Here is an 18,962-nt window from a genome sequence, read left to right as displayed (position 1 = left end):
AGCTGTAGAAACATCTTAATAAATTTTCAAAAATCTCATAAAAACTTTTTCACATTGTTATTATGGGGCATTTTGTATAGAATTTTGAGGGGAAAAAAAATAATTTCATCCATTTTAGAATAAGACTGTAACATAACAAAATGTGTGAAAAGTGAAGCGCTGTGAATACTTTCCAGGTGCAGCGTATGTAGCTGTGTCTTACACTGAAAAAGTAAAGCTTGGACCATCTTTAAAAAAATACACAATCTATACATTATATGTTCTTTTCAAGAATATAGCAGATTAAATGATGTGTTTTTCAAGCTTTACTGTCACTCATGAACATGAATTACTTTGTCAAACAATAAATATGCAGCAGCCCTACCTTCAGCATCTATTAAAGCTTAACATGGAGTCTTTGTGAATTCACATCAGGACAATAAGTGATTTTTTTTTTTTTGTTTTGTGCGTGTGAAAGATTTTATTGGTCACTTGCGATGTAAGACACGCTGGCCTCCATTCTCCCCCTGCTCCTCTCGCTCCCTTGGTGGTTTTCTCTGCCAGATAGAAGAACAATGTCGTCTTTCTTACCTGTTGGAGGGTGTACATTCCATCTGTACTAAACTAAGACTCCAACCCACCCCTGCTTCAGCGAGGCCCTCACCGCACTGCCGTCTGACTCCAGGTGCTCCATATCACACTGCTTCTGCTTTGGCTTGGGATGATCTGAAAGGACACTGCTCTTGCACGGTTTGACCAGGACACACATTTCTGCACCTACTTTTCACTCAGTCTTACTGGTTCAATACGACATTCGTATATTAACAGATGCATATGCTGTATTTGTGAGTTATTTGTAAACCTCCATCAAGTTGAATGTGGGTTAAGAACGATAGTTGTGCTGTATGCCAAACTGTTGGTTTGTGGTTTGTCATGTGGGGAAAAGGGAAATTTGGAGGTTGGGGTGCAAGTGTGCTATTAAGGATACAAGAGTGCAAAAAAAAAAAAAAAATTGTGGTGTGGGTGCTTTACAGGAAGGCTGCGTTTGTCTGTACAGTTCCATCCCATTTATGTCAGTGACTGTGTTTGTGACTGAACACACAGAGACAGACGGCGAATAAGAAATGGCCTCATGTGTTTCACATTTTATAATCTGTTAAAACGACGTGACAGATAACATATCAAATAGAACCTTTTTACAATACGTTTTTTTTTCTTCTTCTTCTTCCAACCACCAGGACTGTATTTTTCCCCTCATCAGCTGCTGATGATGCAAAGAGTCTTGCTCAGGTATGTCCTTTAAAATCTGTAAATTTGTCTTTTTCCCACCTTTCTATTGCAAAATTGTAATTGGCTTGCCTCAAATTTAAAACAATGCTTTTTTTTCACACATCATTGGAAAATCCTAATCATTTGCATTCTTTCTTATTCATACGTGTGTTACTCTAACACAAATAAATATATTTGATGTTAAAGTTATTGTTTCAGTATAATAAAACACTTTTGATAATATATTACACATCAAGTAATGCTTTGAACCGTTGCTGAAAACATTTACTATCTTTTCATGTATAAAGCAAAAAAGTAAGATTAATTTGTCCTTATTGGCAGACTCATCACTTCATTAACTTCTTTACTTTACAGAATGACACACGCTTCAAATGCTTGAATGTTGGTAGTAATTAACATTTCTTAAAATAAGAAATGTGTTAGAACATCAGACCAAATAGCTTCAGAATTTGCTTTCCAGTTCCGTATAAAGAAATATCACAATTGTAAAATTAAAAAGAAACAATAAATTTTAAATCAATTTTCTAGACTGAAAAACAGAAAAACCTAATGAAATTGTTCTGATGGATTGATGAATTACCAACTTAACAACTGATATTTATGCCGATTTGTTACAAAGTGTCATGCATTGCTACAATAAAAAAGAGAACTGTTGGAGGTTCCAAATAGAGTACTTCAATTCCTAACACTTAGATTAAATAAGTTTGTCCAAATTAACAAGATGGTGTAAATATTGTTTAGTTGGATCAACTTAGTTAATTTGAGTGTTACCAAAGAACCTTATGAGGTTCATCCAACAATTTTTTTCTTCAATGTAGGAACTGATGACACTTTTACAAAGCACATTGTATGACTTGAGATATCTGTCAAGCACTATTTATCAGGCATTTTTTTAACAAGAGCATGCGATAGTTTTTAAATGCCAACTGACTCTCCTTGCTAGTATATTTGTATTTAACTTTGCACTTTTAAATCACTCTTATTTTAATGTCATTCTTAGCTAAAGACGTGTATTGTATTGTAAAGGATTACATTTATTCCTTTAATGAGCACAACTGGTTTTAAACATTCTAAGATGTTACATATTGAATGACCTCAACTGTAAGGGTTTGAATTATTAACTATTTAACTTCTAAAATCCTGCAGATGACTGAAGAAGCTATGCATGCACCCACATTTCCCAAGTAGTGACCCAGCCCCAGACTGTTTTCCCTTAGATTGTCTTATCAGGGTTTGACACAACTGCACCTCAGAATGGCTAAAGGGAGGAGTCAACCCAACTAAACTGAATCCTTCATGCATTCCAAAAGAAAGAAATCCCACTTATTTATCGAGCTGATTGGCAGACAAATGCTGTACTGGATGTATTACACGCAGTTTGAAGTCTGCAAACTGTAACAGACTGAGTCCACGCTTGTTCTGTTTCTTCTTTCAAGAGATAACTTCACCATGAGAGGTCAGAGGTAATAACCATCCTCGTGTCGTCACCAGCAGTCTTTGCAACAACCACTTGTTCTGAATGTGTTCAACGGCCAACCACGTTCTCCCGCTGAGGAGAATGTGTGAGGTACATGAGGCATAATGAAGCCTGAAATAGTCATGGCTTTATCAGATACTGTCGTTATTGGCTCATCGGTTTTATCTCCCTCTCTCTCTCTCTACTATAAGGTATTCGCCACTCCAGGCAGGCTGTGTGGGGGTGCAGTGCCCATGACCACTCATTTTCCTGGAGCCAGGTCTTATGGAACTCCTCAGGACACAGAGATGGATTTGGCTTGGCAGGAGCTGATGGCCTTCTCAGAGCTGCAGGTAAAAATGTTAACTCAAAATGCACAGAAATGGTATTTAATAGCCTCATTTTATTATCATATATGGGGAAAAGTGCCTTACAGCAGCCAACAATGGAGCATGGGGAAATAAAATCCCCAAAATGATAAATATTTAAAATACAGCAGCCAGAAAAGGGATGTGATAAAATAAAAATGAACACAATGGTAAATATATAAAATATTTAAAATACTACAAGCATGTCGAGCAGTAACTACAGATGACAGCAGTGTTGTGAATTCAGTAGTATGTGAAATCTTTCTACATTATACCAACACCTCACACAGTGTAGACTGAATGGTCCAAACTGCACCTCTTGTGCAGCTTAATAATTACTTCTGACAGGGTCAGAGGGCAGATCTTGACCTGCTTAAAAAAGCCACTTCCTTTAAAATAGGAGGTAGTCTTGTCTTTTGGTTTATGATGTCACAAGGGCAGTAGTGGCTCCATAGAGTTTTTTCCTCTGTAGGGTTGATTGAGGTATAATAATTTGTAATAATAATTACTTCTGACAGAGGGCAGATCTTGGCCTGCTTAAAAAAGCCACTGCCTTTACAAATAGAAGGTAGTCTTTGGTCTTTTGCTTTATGATGTCACAAGGGCAGTAATGGCTCCATAGGATTTTTTCCTCTGTAGGGTTCATTGAGGTATAATAATTTGTAATAATAATTACTTCTGACAGAGTCAGAGGGCAGATCTTGGCCTGCTTAAAAAAGCCACTGCCTTTACAAATAGAAGGTAGTCTTTGGTCTTTTGCTTTATGATGTCACAAGGGCAGTAGTGGCTCCATAGAGTTTTTTCCTCTGTAGGGTTGATTGAGGTATAACAATTTGTAATAATAATTACTTCTGACAGAGTCAGAGGGCAGATCTTGGCCTGCTTAAAAAGCCACTGCCTTTACAAATAGAAGGTAGTCTTTGGTCTTTTGCTTTATGATGTCACCAGGGCAGTAATGGCTCCATAGTGTTTTTCCTTTGTGGGGTTGATTGAGGTATAATAATTTCTAATATGACTGTTAATGTAAAACAGAATTTTCATGCTACTAATTGACATCAATCAATCAATCAATCAATCAATTTTTTATATAGCGCCAAATCACAACAAACAGTTGCCCCAAGGCGCTTTATATTGTAAGGCAAGGCCATACAATAATTATGTAAAACCCCAACGGTCAAAACGACCCCCTGTGAGCAAGCACTTGGCTACAGTGGGAAGGAAAAACTCGCTTTTAACAGGAAGAAACCTCCAGCAGAACCAGGCTCAGGGAGGGGCAGTCTTCTGCTGGGACTGGTTGGGGCTGAGGGAGAGAACCAGGAAAAAGACATGCTGTGGAGGGGAGCAGAGATCGATCACTAATGATTAAATGCAGAGTGGTGCATATAGAGCAAAAAGAGAAAGAAACAGTGCATCATGGGAACCCCCCAGCAGTCTACGTCTATAGCAGCATAACTAAGGGATGGTTCAGGGTCACCTGATCCAGCCCTAACTATAAGCTTTAGCAAAAAGGAAAGTTTTAAGCCTAATCTTAAAAGTAGAGAGGGTGTCTGCCTCCCTGATCTGAATTGGGAGCTGGTTCCACAGGAGAGGAGCCTGAAAGCTGAAGGCTCTGCCTCCCATTCTACTCTTACAAACCCTAGGAACTACAAGTAAGCCTGCAGTCTGAGAGCGAAGCGCTCTATTGGGGTGATATGGTACTACAAGGTCCCTAAGATAAGATGGGACCTGATTATTCAAAACCTTATAAGTAAGAAGAAGAATTTTAAATTCTATTCTAGAATTAACAGGAAGCCAATGAAGAGAGGCCAATATGGGTGAGATATGCTCTCTCCTTCTAGTCCCCGTCAGTACTCTAGCTGCAGCATTTTGAATTAACTGAAGGCTTTTTAGGGAACTTTTAGGACAACCTGATAATAATGAATTACAATAGTCCAGCCTAGAGGAAATAAATGCATGAATTAGTTTTTCAGCATCACTCTGAGACAAGACCTTTCTGATTTTAGAGATATTGCGTAAATGCAAAAAAGCAGTCCTACATATTTGTTTAATATGCACTTTGAATGACATATCCTGATCAAAAATGACTCCAAGATTTCTCACAGTATTACTAGAGGTCAGGGTAATGCCATCCAGAGTAAGGATCTGGTTAGACACCATGTTTCTAAGATTTGTGGGGCCAAGTACAATAACTTCAGTTTTATCTGAGTTTAAAAGCAGGAAATTAGAGGTCATCCATGTCTTTATGTCTGTAAGACAATCCTGCAGTTTAGCTAATTGGTGTGTGTCCTCTGGCTTCATGGATAGATAAAGCTGGGTATCATCTGCGTAACAATGAAAATTTAAGCAATACCGTCTAATAATACTGCCTAAGGGAAGCATGTATAAAGTGAATAAAATTGGTCCTAGCACAGAACCTTGTGGAACTCCATAATTAACTTTAGTCTGTGAAGAAGATTCCCCATTTACATGAACAAATTGTAATCTATTAGACAAATATGATTCAAACCACCGCAGCGCAGTGCCTTTAATACCTATGGCATGCTCTAATCTCTGTAATAAAATTTTATGGTCAACAGTATCAAAAGCAGCACTGAGGTCTAACAGAACAAGCACAGAGATGAGTCCACTGTCCGAGGCCATAAGAAGATCATTTGTAACCTTCACTAATGCTGTTTCTGTACTATGATGAATTCTAAAACCTGACTGAAACTCTTCAAATAGACCATTCCTCTGCAGATGATCAGTTAGCTGTTTTACAACTACCCTTTCAAGAATTTTTGAGAGAAAAGGAAGGTTGGAGATTGGCCTATAATTAGCTAAGATAGCTGGGTCAAGTGATGGCTTTTTAAGTAATGGTTTAATTACTGCCACCTTAAAAGCCTGTGGTACATAGCCAACTAACAAAGATAGATTGATCATATTTAAGATCGAAGCATTAAATAATGGTAGGGCTTCCTTGAGCAGCCTGGTAGGAATGGAGTCTAATAAACATGTTGATGGTTTGGATGAAGTAACTAATGAAAATAACTCAGACAGAACAATCGGAGAGAAAGAGTCTAACCAAATACCGGCATCACTGAAAGCAGCCAAAGATAACGATACGTCTTTGGGATGGTTATGAGTAATTTTTTCTCTAATAGTTAAAATTTTGTTAGCAAAGAAAGTCATGAAGTCATTACTAGTTAAAGTTAATGGAATACTCAGCTCAATAGAGCTCTGACTCTTTGTCAGCCTGGCTACAGTGCTGAAAAGAAACCTGGGGTTGTTCTTATTTTCTTCAAATAGTGATGAGTAGAAAGATGTCCTAGCTTTACAGAGGGCTTTTTTATAGAGCAACAGACTCTTTTTCCAGGCTAAGTGAAGATCTTCTAAATTAGTGAGACGCCATTTCCTCTCCAACTTACGGGTTATCTGCTTTAAGCTACGAGTTTGTGAGTTATACCACGGAGTCAGGCACTTCTGATTTAAAGCTCTCTTTTTTAGAGGAGCTACAGCATCCAAAGTTGTCTTCAATGAGGATGTAAAACTATTGACGATACTCTATCTCACTTACAGAGTTTAGGTAGCTACTCTGCACTGTGTTGGTATATGGCATTAGAGAACATAAAGAAGGAATCATATCCTTAAACCTAGTTACAGCGCTTTCTGAAAGACTTCTAGTGTAATGAAACTTATTCCCCACTGCTGGGTAGTCCATCAGAGTAAATGTAAATGTTATTAAGAAATGATCAGACAGAAGGGAGTTTTCAGGGAATACTGTTAAGTCTTCTATTTCCATACCATAAGTCAGAACAAGATCTAAGATATGATTAAAGTGGTGGGTGGACTCATATACTTTTTGAGCAAAGCCAATAGAGTCTAATAATAGATTAAATGCAGTGTTGAGGCTGTCATTCTCAGCATCTGTGTGGATGTTAAAATCGCCCACTATAATTATCTTATCTGAGCTAAGCACTAAGTCAGACAAAAGGTCTGAAAATTCACAGAGAAACTCACAGTAACGACCAGGTGGACAATAGATAATAACAAATAAAACTGGTTTTTGGGACTTCCAATTTGGATGGACAAGACTAAGAGTCAAGCTTTCAAATGAATTAAAGCTCTGTCTGGGTTTTTGATTAATTAATAAGCTGGAATGGAAGATTGCTGCTAATCCTCCGCCCCGGCCCGTGCTACGAGCATTCTGACAGTTAGTGTGACTCGGGGGTGTTGACTCATTTAAACTAACATATTCATCCTGCTGTAACCAGGTTTCTGTAAGGCAGAATAAATCAATATGTTGATCAATTATTATATCATTTACCAACAGGGACTTAGAAGAGAGAGACCTAATGTTTAATAGACCACATTTAACTGTTTTAGTCTGTGGTGCAGTTGAAGGTGCTATATTATTTTTTCTTTTTGAATTTTTATGCTTAAATAGATTTTTGCTGGTTATTGATGGTCTGGGAGCAGACACCGTCTCTACGGGGATGGGGTAATGAGGGGATGGCAGGGGGAGAGAAGCTGCAGAGAGGTGTGTAAGACTACAACTCTGCTTCCTGGTCCCAACCCTGGATAGTCACGGTTTGGAGGATTTAAGAAAATTGGCCAGATTTCTAGAAATGAGAGCTGCTCCATCCAAAGTGGGATGGATGCCGTCTCTCCTAACAAGACCAGGTTTTCCCCAGAAGCTTTGCCAATTATCTATGAAGCCCACCTCATTTTTTGGACACCACTCAGACAGCCAGCAATTCAAGGAGAACATGCGGCTAAACATGTCACTCCCGGTCCGATTGGGGAGGGGTCCAGAGAAAACTACAGAGTCCGACATTGTTTTTGCAAAGTTACACACCGATTCAATGTTAATTTTAGTGACCTCCGATTGGCGTAACCGGGTGTCATTACTGCCGACGTGAATTACAATCTTACCAAATTTACGCTTAGCCTTAGCCAGCAGTTTCAAATGTCCTTCGATGTCGCCTGCTCTGGCCCCCGGAAGACAATTGACTATGGTTGCTGGTGTCGCTAACTTCACATTTCTCAAAACAGAGTCGCCAATAACCAGAGTTTGATCCTCGGCGGGTGTGTCGTCAAGTGGGGAAAAACGGTTAGAGATGTGAACGGGTTGGCGGTGTACACGGGGCTTCTGTTTAGGGCTACGCTTCCTCCTCACAGTCACCCAGTCGGCCTGCTTTCCCGGCTGCTCGGGATCTGCCAGAGGGAAACTAACGGCGGCTAAGCTACCTTGGTCCGCACCGACTACAGGAGGCCTGGCTAGCTGTAGAATTTTCCACGGTGCGGAGCCGAGTCTCCAATTCGCCCAGCCTGGCCTCCAAAGCTACGAATAAGCTACACTTATTACAAGTACCGTTACTGCTAAAGGAGGCCGAGGAATAACTAAACATTTCACACCCAGAGCAGAAAAGTGCGGGAGAGACAGGAGAAGCCGCCATGCTAAACCGGCTAAGAGCTAGTAGCTGCGCTAAGCTAGCGGATTCCTAAAAACACACAGTGAATAATGTGTAAATAATTTAGAGGTGATTCAGCAGAAGGAGTGCTTTAGTTAAGGCACGTAAAGATTACACTGGGAAACAAATCGTAATCTAGATAACTAGATCAATCTAACTGCGCAGATTAAACAGCTAACAGATACAGAAAAACACTGCTGTGCTCCGGAACAGGAAGTGATACAATACCGCAGTGAGGTGAAAAAATTACATACACAATATACAACAGAAAGAAAGAACTAAAAATGGGTTTAAATTTTAAACAATCATGCTAAATCTCCATTTTCACTTTCACGGACATTCATCCCAGATGGCCGCAGTGTATAATCATGACAAATCAGCATGTGAAGATTGGGGTTGGCCACTTGTGCCGTGTCAGTTTTGCAAAAACAATGATAGGCTGACCAAATTTATTATTTTTAACATGCAGTCACTTACGAAAGTGATGATTAGCATGATTATGATCATTAGCATGATTTATGAATAAAAAACTGTTAGCACAACTATATCTCATAAGCAGCATAATTTAGTCTCACATGGAATACTGCATTTTCACCTTATTTCTACCAACTGGGCAAAACTGCCATATTTGGCTTTGTAAATCTGTATGTGCTTTCTAGAGGAAATCTAATGTCACAGTCTGAAATTTTGCATGCCAGTTTATAAAATTCTACAGTATCTCAAATTCATAAAAATGTTCACATTAATTAAAAAAACATTATTTTTATGTGAGGCAGTGGCATTACATAATTTAATTGAGTCACTAGACATATCTTATAAAGGGCAATCTTTAGAAAAAAAAAAATTGAAGATCCTAAACCCCTTCCACATGCTCATATCAGGAGACAAAAATGTCCAGTTATAGACCCCTTGGAGGAAAGGGCTTATGTTAGCACTTTCATAATTCTTCATCTAATTGTGTTACCCTTCCAAAAATGTCCCTGTGAATAGATGATAACCTTATACTTGCTGTATTAAAAAGATACAATTACAAGGTGTTGCATATTTTCTGGAAGGCTCCTAGTTTCACCTTATTTTAGGTTGTTTTTTGAACAAAAAGCCACTTTTAGCGTCCTAGACAGTGAAAAATACATCTCAGCGTCTAACTGATGTCATGATTTTAAAAATTTGTATTCCATTTCGTAAATATTGATTGATTTAGAAATTCTGCATAAAACGTACAACAGAGTATCATGTGTTAAAAGATATGCATATATAATACATTTACCTTGGAATTTCAAGGATGACACAAAAAAGTCAAAAGACTTATTCCCATTGTGTTCCTTACATAAAACATCCACAAAATAGGCAGGAAAAATTGATCAAATCTAGAATAGATTAAAAATAAATACAATTAAAAACTAAAAACACAGACTAAAAAAGAAGCTAAAATAAGACATATTTCCACAAATTGGCTAGACTGGCTTTCTAAAACACTGTTGAGTAAAAATGACTTTACCATTCTCTTAAAAAAGTTAAGATTATCACATTTGATACCTGATGGCAACTGATTCCAACTAAAAGCACCAATATACAACCCCAATTCCAATGAAGTTGGGACATTGTTGAAAATGTAAATAAAAACAGAATACAATGATTTGCAATCTTCTTCAACCTATATTCAACTGAATACACCACAGAGACAAGATATTTAATGTTCAAACTGATAAACTTTATTGTTTTTGTGCAAATATTTGCTCATTTTGAAATGGATGCCTGCAACATGTTTCAAAAAAAGCTGGGACAGTGGTATGTTTACCACTGTGTTACATCACCTTTCCTTCTAACAACACTCAATAAGTGTTTGGGAACTGAGGACACTAATTGCTGAAGCTTTGAAGGTGGAAATCTTTTCCATTCTTGCTTGATGTACGACTTCAGTTGTTCAACACTCCGGGGTCTCTGTTGTCGTATTTTGTGCTTCATAATGCGCCACACATTTTCAATGGGCAACAGGTCTGGACTGCAGGCAGGCCAGTCTAGTATCTGCACTCTTGTACTATGAAGTCACACTGTTGTAACACGTGCAGAATGTGGCTTGGCATTGTCTTGCTGAAATAAGCAGGGACGTCCCTGAAAAAGACATTGCTTGGATGGCAGCATGTGTTGCTCCATGTACCTTTCAGCATTGATGGTGCCATCACAGATGTGTAAGTTGCCCATGCCATGGGCACTAACACACCACCATACCATCACAGATGCTGGCTTTTGAACTTTGCACTGGTAACAATCTGGATGGTCCTTTTCTTTTTTTGTCTGGAGGACACGACGTCCATGATTTCCAAAAACAATTTGAAATGTGGACTCATCAGACCACAGCACACTTTTCCACTTTGCGTCTGTCCATTTCAAATGAGCTCAAGCCCAGAGAAGGCAGCGGCATTTCTTGATGCTGTTAATGTATGGCTTTCACTTTGCATGGTAGAGTTTTAACTTGCACTTGTAGATGTAGCGATGAACTGTGTTAACTGACAATGGTTTTCTGAACTGTTCCTGAGCTCACGTGGTAAGATCCTTTACACAATGATGTCAGTTTTTAATGCAGTGCTACCTGGGGGATCGAAGGTCACAGGCATTCAATGTTCGTTTTCGGCCTTGCTGCTTACAGTAGTGTTCAGAATAAAAGTAGTGCTATGTGACTAAAAAGATTAATCCAGGTTTTGATATATTTCTTATTGTTACATGGGAAACAAGGTACCAGTAGATTCAAAAGATTCTCACAAATCCAACAAGACCAAGCATTCATGATATGCACACTCTTAAGGCTATGAAATTGGGCTATTAACAAGAAAAGTAGAAAAGGGGGTGTTCACAATAATAGTAGCATCTGCTGTTGACGCTGCAAACTCAAAACTATTATGCTCAAACTGCTTTTTTAGCAATCCTGTGAATCACTAAACTAGTATTTAGTTGTATAACCAGTTTTTCATGATTTCCTCACATCTGCGAGGCATTAATTTTGTTTGTTTGAAACCAAGATTTTGTTCATTTACTAATGTGCTTGGGGTCATTGTCTTGTTGAAACGCCCATTTCAAGGGCATGTCCTCTTCAGCATAAGGCAACATGACCTCTTCAAGTATTCTGACATATCCAAACTGATCCATGACACCTGGTATGCGAAATATAGGCCCAACACCATAGTAGGAGAAACATGCCCATATCATGATGCTTGCACCACCATGCTTCACTGTGAACTGTGGTTTGAATTCAGAGTTTGGGGGTCGTCTCACAAACTGTCTGCGGCCCTTGGACCCAAAAAGAACAATTTTATTCCCATCAGTCCACAAAATATTCCTCCATTTCTTTTTAGGCCAGTTGATGTGTTCTTTGGCAAATTGTAACCTCTTCTGCACATCTTTTATTTAACAGAGGGACTTTGCGGGGGATTCTTGCAAATACATTAGCTTCACACAGGCATCTTCTGTCACAGCACTTACAGGTAACTCCAGACTGTCTTTGATCATCTTGGAGCTGATCATTGGGTGAGCCTTTGCCATTCTGGTTATTCTTCTATCCATTTTGATGGTTGTTTTCCATTTTCTTCCATGCGTCTGTTTTTTTTGTCCATTTTAAAGCATTGGAGATCATTGTAGATGAACAGCCTATAATTTTTTGCACCTGCGTATGTTTTCCCCTCTCCAACTTTTTAATCAAACTACACTGTTCTTCTGAACAATGTCTTGAACGTCCCATTTTCCTCAGGCTTTCAAAGAGAAAAGCATGTTCAACAGGTGCTGGCTTCATCCTTGAATAGGGGACACCTGATTCACACGTTTGTTCCACAAAATTGGCGAACTCACTGACTGAATGCCACACTACTATTATTGTGAACATCCCCTTTTCTACTTTTTTTTTTACTAATAGCCCAATTTCATAGCCTTAAGAGTGTGCATATCATGAATGCTTGGTCTTGTTGGATTTGTGAGAATCTACTGAATCTATTGGTACCTTGTTTCCCATGTAACAATAAGAAATATACTCAAAACCTGGATTAATCTTTTTATTCACATAGCACTACTATTATTCTGAACACTACTGTACGTGTACAAAGTTCTCCAGATTCTCTGAATCTTCTGATTATATTATGGGCTGTAGATGATGGAATCCCTAAATTCCTTGGAATTGAACATTGAGAAACATTGTTCTTAAACTGTAGAGTATTTTTTCATGCACTTGTTCACAAAGTGGTGATCCTCGCCCCATCTTTGCTTGTGAATGGCTGAGAATTTGGGGGATGCACCTTTGACACTCACAATTAGTGTCTTCAGTTCCCAAACGCTTATTTAGTGTTGTTAGAAGGAAAGGTGATGTAACACAGTGGTAAACATACCACCGTCCCAGCTTTTTTGAAATGTGTTGCAAGCATCCATTTCAAAATGAGCAAATATTTGCACAAAAACAATAAAAATCAGTTTGAACATTAAATATCTTGTCTTTGTGGTGTATTCAATTGACTATAGGTTGAAGAGGATTTGCAAATCATTGTATTGTTTTTATTTACATTTTTCACGTCTCAACTTCATTGGAATTGGGGTTGTATTTAAAAGAATTTTTGCCAACATTTGTAGTTTATCTAGGAATGAATAATGAGTGATGGCAACATTTGCTTCCTGTGGTTCAATTATAAAATTGTAAGCCCCTGAAGTGTGTGTTTGGGGGGGGGGGGGGGGGGGGGGAATTTTTAGGAGTAAATTTAAAATTTTTCTATTTGCTAAACTGTAAAGAATTAAAAAATATTTTACATTGTGGTCAGTTAACATATAGCCCATCCAGAAAGTATTCACAGTGCTTCACTTACTCTATATTTTGTTATATTACAGCCTTATTCCAAAATGAATGAAATTCATTGTTCCTCAAAATTCAACACACACAATTCCCCATAATGACAATGTGAAAAAAGTTTATTTTATTTTTTTTTACAACAAACAAAAAACCTAAGAAATCACATGTTCATGTATATTGACAGCCTTTGCCATGAAGCTCAAAACTGGGCTCAGGTGCATCCTGTTTCCACTGATCATTCATGAGATGTTTCTACAGCTTAATTGGAGTCCACCTGCGGTAAAATCAGTTGGCACACACCTGTCTACCTATAAGGCCCCACAGTTGACAGTGCATGTCATAGCACAAACCAAGCATGAAGTCAAAGGAATTGTCTGTAGACCTCAGAAGCAGGATTGTCTCAAGGCACAAATCTGGGGAAGGGTACAGAAACATTTCTGCTGCTTTGAGGGTCTCAGTGAGCACAGTGGCCTCCATCATCCATAAATGGAAGAAGTTCGGATCCACCAGTACTCTTCCTAGACCTGGCCGCCCATCCAAACTAAACAATGTAGCTTTTTTGATTTTGGTGCCTTTATCTTTGATCCAAAATACATAAACATACCAAACAGCAAATGTCAGCTCTCCAGTTTGTGCGTGATCAAAATGACACGCACACACGCAGAGCTTTTTTCTTTTCTGCATTCTGCAGGTGCTCTTATTTTGACAGAGACTGTGGTGGAAGACATTAAAAGCACTACACTTTTCACTTATGGTGCCAGATCAGTCACTCATGGTAACAGTAACAAAACCAATTGAACTACAAAAAAACACAACAAATCAATAACACCAACACTGTTGGTGTTAACACAAAAAACATTTAAAAGCCCCAAACCCATAACTCCCATGGTTCATTGCAGCACAATGTCCATTGTTTACTGGTTAGATAAATCGCTAATCTCTGATAACTACTTGTCCTATCAACTTCCCGTTTTTGCAGCACCAATCCTTGACCCAAAATACATAAGCATACCAAATGGCACACCAGCTCTCCCCAGTTTCATCAAAGCCATACACAAGCACACAAAGACCACTTGCTTATTATAATATAGATGGATACTATGTAGAACTGGATCAGTCTGACATCTAACCTTACCCGAGAGCCACCAGTGTACCACATTGTACATATTCACAACCACATTCTGTTCAACCTCCTGTCAGTTTCCTATCTCAGTTTATGTGGATGAAATGACAAATGTTTGTCTCAGTTGCATTTCCTGATGTGCAACAAATGGATCACGGCGATCATAATAGTGAAATAATATCGTTGTTACATTGTCATCAGATGGAAGTTTTATTTCCTAAAAACAGCTCCACAAGGTGACAAGTATCTGTAATAATCACTCATATCTCTGTGTACACTATAGTTCTTAAGGCTTTTCCTTTTTCACTCTGGGTCGCCACAAAGGATCCAGTATGAATCTGCATGCCGATTTGGCAAAGGTTTGCACTCCAGATGAAACTCCACTTTACATGGAGAATGAAAATGGGTGTAACTGAACTGGAACCAAGCAGTTGCTTGACTCGACCACCACGTGGTGACCCCTGTGGGTAAAAGGGGACGGTGCATTGGACACGTTAGGACAATAACGTTTTTCCACCAGCTGGATCAATTTCTCTCTTCTATAATCATTATTGTCTTTTGATGTAGACATTATCAATGGTGGCTACTTAATATGAAGCCATTACATTTCTGAGTGTTTTGATCTCCTTCCTCATTTACATAAACTCTGTAGTCTCATTTTGCTGTAGTAATGTACACTTGCTAACGTTTTTTTTGTGCTCTGAAGAAGGTACCTTCAGCCTAATTCGAATCCTCCCAGGCTGCTCACGTCTGCAAATACACTTATAGACATTACATAGTCGGGTTCTCTGTAAAAACATATCTGAAAGACATTATGGATTACAGCAAGTTTCAGGTAGATTTTAACCAGATTTAATGTTTTCAGTCTAAATGTAAAATGACTGCTTCAAGGTTGGAGACCCGAATACTGCACGTAACTATTCTTAAACTTTAACTTTGAATGCATTTCCAATTTGTCCTAAATGTTGACATTTTGACAGGTAACACACCTGTCCAAAAGAGGCTTTAGAAAGTGTTCTTACATTTCTAGTTCTGTGGAAATATTACTTTAACCCAAGTTGTTCAGCCAGACATTTGTTCAGATGATCAGCCACAAGTATGTGTTGTCAATGCTAATTTAAAGCAGCAGTTTGAAGAGAAAATTTTCATGTCACAGATGTTTAAAAAAAAAAAAAAAAAAAATCCATTGAGAAGCCACGTGTAACAATGGACCATTTGAGTGGTACAGGGGTGATGGAGATTGGGAGGAGGGGGTAAGCACTGCACGTTGCTCACAGGCCCCCCTGTACTGCACAATGGGCATCTTGTTTCCAGGTGAAATCCGATCACATCTGTGAGCCCACATGGGCTATAGGTGGCATGCTGAGACTAGGACGAACTGTCTTCTGCAGAGAAAGAACCTGTTCACATACACATCAACTTTTTAGATTCTATAATTACTTTTGTTCCTCCCCACATTCAACTGATAACTTTCATTCATGTTGCAGGAGCTTGAGGCCCCTGGAGACATCTATGAAACACAGTACCACCCAGTGGCACCTGGGGGAGAGTACAGCGTGTCCCACTCTGAGCCACCGCAGGCTGCCTGCGAGCCGAACGTGGGCAACGCTTACGGCGGATGTTACTCTGAAGAGGCCCCAGTTTGTCAGCGTTTGAGCAACAACGCAGAAGCGATGTGTGGACACTTTCAGTCTCAGCTCAATCAAAGAATGCCCCCTGTGTCCACACAGACTTCATTCAAGGCCCTCAGAGAACAGATGAACGTACCAAGCATTGAGCACAGGCACAGGAGGCCAAACGTGTGCCCTTCTCAGGGTCTCAGTCGACATACGTGGCCTGCTCACGGACAAACTTGTCACGCTCGCTCAGGTGATGATCTGGAGTCCGACTCTGGTCTGTCATTGGGTTCAAGTCCACCTCTGGCCTCACCCGATAATGCCATTGGTGGGACAACGGGTTATCAGAGCATGGACATGGAAGCCAGGGAAACACAGAACAACTTCTCAATGGATTTTCAGAGTCACCCTCACTTACACTCAGGAGCACAACCTTATTTCTCACAACAACCCAACTCATCCCATACTCAACCCAACCTCCTGCTTCTCCAGGCAGCGAGAGAATGGGGTCAAGCTACTACTGTAAATGACCCATACGGTGACCCCGGAGTGTCCAGCAGAGGGCGTTTACAACATAGCATGTATACAAAGCCACCAAGTGCAATTCCTGCCCCCCTCAGCAAGGATGAACGCCGTGCAGTGGCACTCAAGATCCCCTTCCCTATGGATAAAATCATCAACCTGCCCGTGGATGACTTCAATGAGCTCTTATCACAATATGCTTTGACAGACTCTCAATTAACACTGGTCAGGGATATTAGGAGGCGGGGAAAGAACAAGGTGGCAGCTCAGAACTGCAGGAAGAGGAAGCTGGAGGGCATAATACACCTGGAACGAGAACTGAGCCAACTGCAGGCCCAAAGAGAACACCTGGTGCAGCAGAGGCTGGAGTTCCAACGAAGTCTGGCTTTTATTCAACACCATCTCGCAGACCTTTACACAGAGGTCTTTTCTCACTTGAGAGATGAAGAGGGACAGCCATACTCTATAGACGAATACTCTTTGCAACAGGCCCCAGATGGTAGTATTTATCTGGTACCTCTTACAAGCATGCAAAAAAAGTGACATGGCACGTGTTGCTTGCTGTACTATCAACTCAATTTAAGACCTCCAAGTGACTAAGACAAGATAAATGGTTTGTAATTTTTTTTTTTTTATTGTTAAAACCTAGTAAAATCCTTTTCAAAAGGGTGTTAAAAATAAAAAATATAAAGACTGCATAGCAGTGTCAGTTCAGGTCCAGCACTTCCTCAACTCCAGCCTGTAACAGAAAACAAGTTTTAAAATGCTCTTAAATAATAGGTGAGTAATTTGTTACATCTGAGATTTACCTGATGTACCATTGTCACAGAAATGTACAGGTTGGGAGGACCATCTTTAAAGCTGCCTGTAAAGGAGAAGCCAATCAAGTTAAAAAAAATTATGTACTTTATTTTATAATTTTACAACATGCAATTTGTGAGACCACTATGCATAATTAGGCCCATTTTATGAGTCATTGGATATGACAATAAACTTGTTTGCACAAAAGTGTCAAATTATTGGACTAAACAACTCACTACCAGCTAGAAGACAATTGCAGATTTACTGTCAGTAGTTGAGAAGTCTGGTCTTACCTACAGACAGCATTTAAGCCCTTTGGTAGCTGCTGCCTGCTAGCCTCAGGCTTCTGCTCTCACTCTCCCCCTGCTTCAATGATCCTGGCGATGGATTTGCTACTTCTCTCCCTCAGCTGGCTTCCATGGCTAGCCTCATTGACTGTGCGTAAGCTAGCATCCTCCAGGTGATCTTTCCAGAACTCCAGTACCATCTGACGGGCTTTGTGCAAAGCACATTGCTGCTCTCCTCAGACTGTTTATTGTAATGCACCAGTAACCACGTTTTCATGAACCAATGTCAGCAGATCACTAAACCCAAACGACGTCAAATCAGGACATGAAGATGAGACTCTCAAAAGCCATGTCTTGTGCATGTCTGAACATACAACACTCCATGTGCCAATAGAACTAGCACAGAAGCACTATGCCATGTATTGCAACAATGCCCGCTTCTGCTAGTTGAGAATCTGAGTGGTTGATTTGTCAATGTTTTGGGAACAAAATTGATCCATTTACAGTCAAAAGGTGCACCTCTTACAAAGCTGTAGTAGTCTCTTAGGATTTCTTTTTTAACCGTTTGAAATCCTACAGTGATTTTCCTCAGCACAATTCTACCTTCAGTAGTATTCTCACAATATCATTTGCAATATAATCAAAATTTTCATCTGAAGCAACTCTGGATTTCGATTCCCACAAGATCTATTTTCCACCTTAACCATCTGAGGCTATAATATTGGGGGAAAATTCTGACACTTTACACCATCTTATGCCGCCCCCCCAAAATTTTGAATTTGCAAAACTTTTGAGATTTACATTTTATAGTTGTAGGTTAAGTTTCCAAGTTCCCATAAAATGCAGAAAGAACTTCAAATCTTGCACATATGCTTCCTCCATGTTGTCTGCAATGTGTCAGAGCCAGCTCAATATTTTGACATGAAACTACCTAAAACATTCACTTTACTAGCAACAGACTTGAGGGTAACTTCAGTATTCAGATTTCAACACAAAAACTTAAAATCCAAAGGCAGGACACCTTTAAAAAAAAACAAAAAAAACGAACATGCGCATGAAGCCGCTCCTGTTGCAGGTAAACTACGAGGCTTACACCACTACTTAGATTCTGAACAGAGTTTTAATCATGCAACTAATAAATATTAAGGCAGCGTAAATGCGACAGGCCTATATGCAGTGACCAAGACCAAAACCAACAGTCTGTCGACTCCTTACATCTGCATACATTATGGCTCATTCCCCCTCCAC

At 39.4% G+C, this 18,962-nt stretch overlaps 1 protein-coding gene across 1 annotated transcript; it reads left to right on the top strand.

Annotated features, from left to right (window-relative positions):
- Positions 1-762: 762 nt before the first annotated feature.
- Positions 763-17,634, top strand: nfe2 (nuclear factor, erythroid 2). The gene is made up of 4 exons (XM_034172455.1): positions 763-1,269; positions 2,706-2,836; positions 2,938-3,078; positions 15,976-17,634. Exons 2-4 carry the CDS (start codon positions 2,789-2,791, stop codon positions 17,167-17,169), a joined length of 1,383 nt encoding a protein of 460 aa, XP_034028346.1. The 5' UTR covers positions 763-1,269; positions 2,706-2,788; the 3' UTR covers positions 17,170-17,634.
- The last annotated feature ends 1,328 nt before the right edge of the window (positions 17,635-18,962 follow it).

The sequence above is a fragment of the Thalassophryne amazonica genome, chromosome 6, assembly GCF_902500255.1.
Source record: "Thalassophryne amazonica chromosome 6, fThaAma1.1, whole genome shotgun sequence".
Lineage (NCBI taxonomy): Eukaryota > Metazoa > Chordata > Actinopteri > Batrachoidiformes > Batrachoididae > Thalassophryne > Thalassophryne amazonica.
Note: the sequence above shows the minus strand (reverse complement) of the source record. Positions and strands in the feature narration are given on the sequence as shown.

What these genes read in the sequence shown, in the direction of transcription:
- nfe2 (XM_034172455.1), top strand. Translation starts at nt 2,789, where the DNA reads ATGTGTTCAACGGCCAACCACGTTCTCCCGCTGAGGAGAATGTGTGAG. An exon ending in CGCTGAGGAGAATGTGTGAG is followed by an intron (nt 2,837 to 2,937) that starts GTACATGAGGCA and finishes CTCTACTATAAG; the next exon opens with GTATTCGCCACTCCAGGCAG. An exon ending in TGGCCTTCTCAGAGCTGCAG is followed by an intron (nt 3,079 to 15,975) that starts GTAAAAATGTTA and finishes TTCATGTTGCAG; the next exon opens with GAGCTTGAGGCCCCTGGAGA.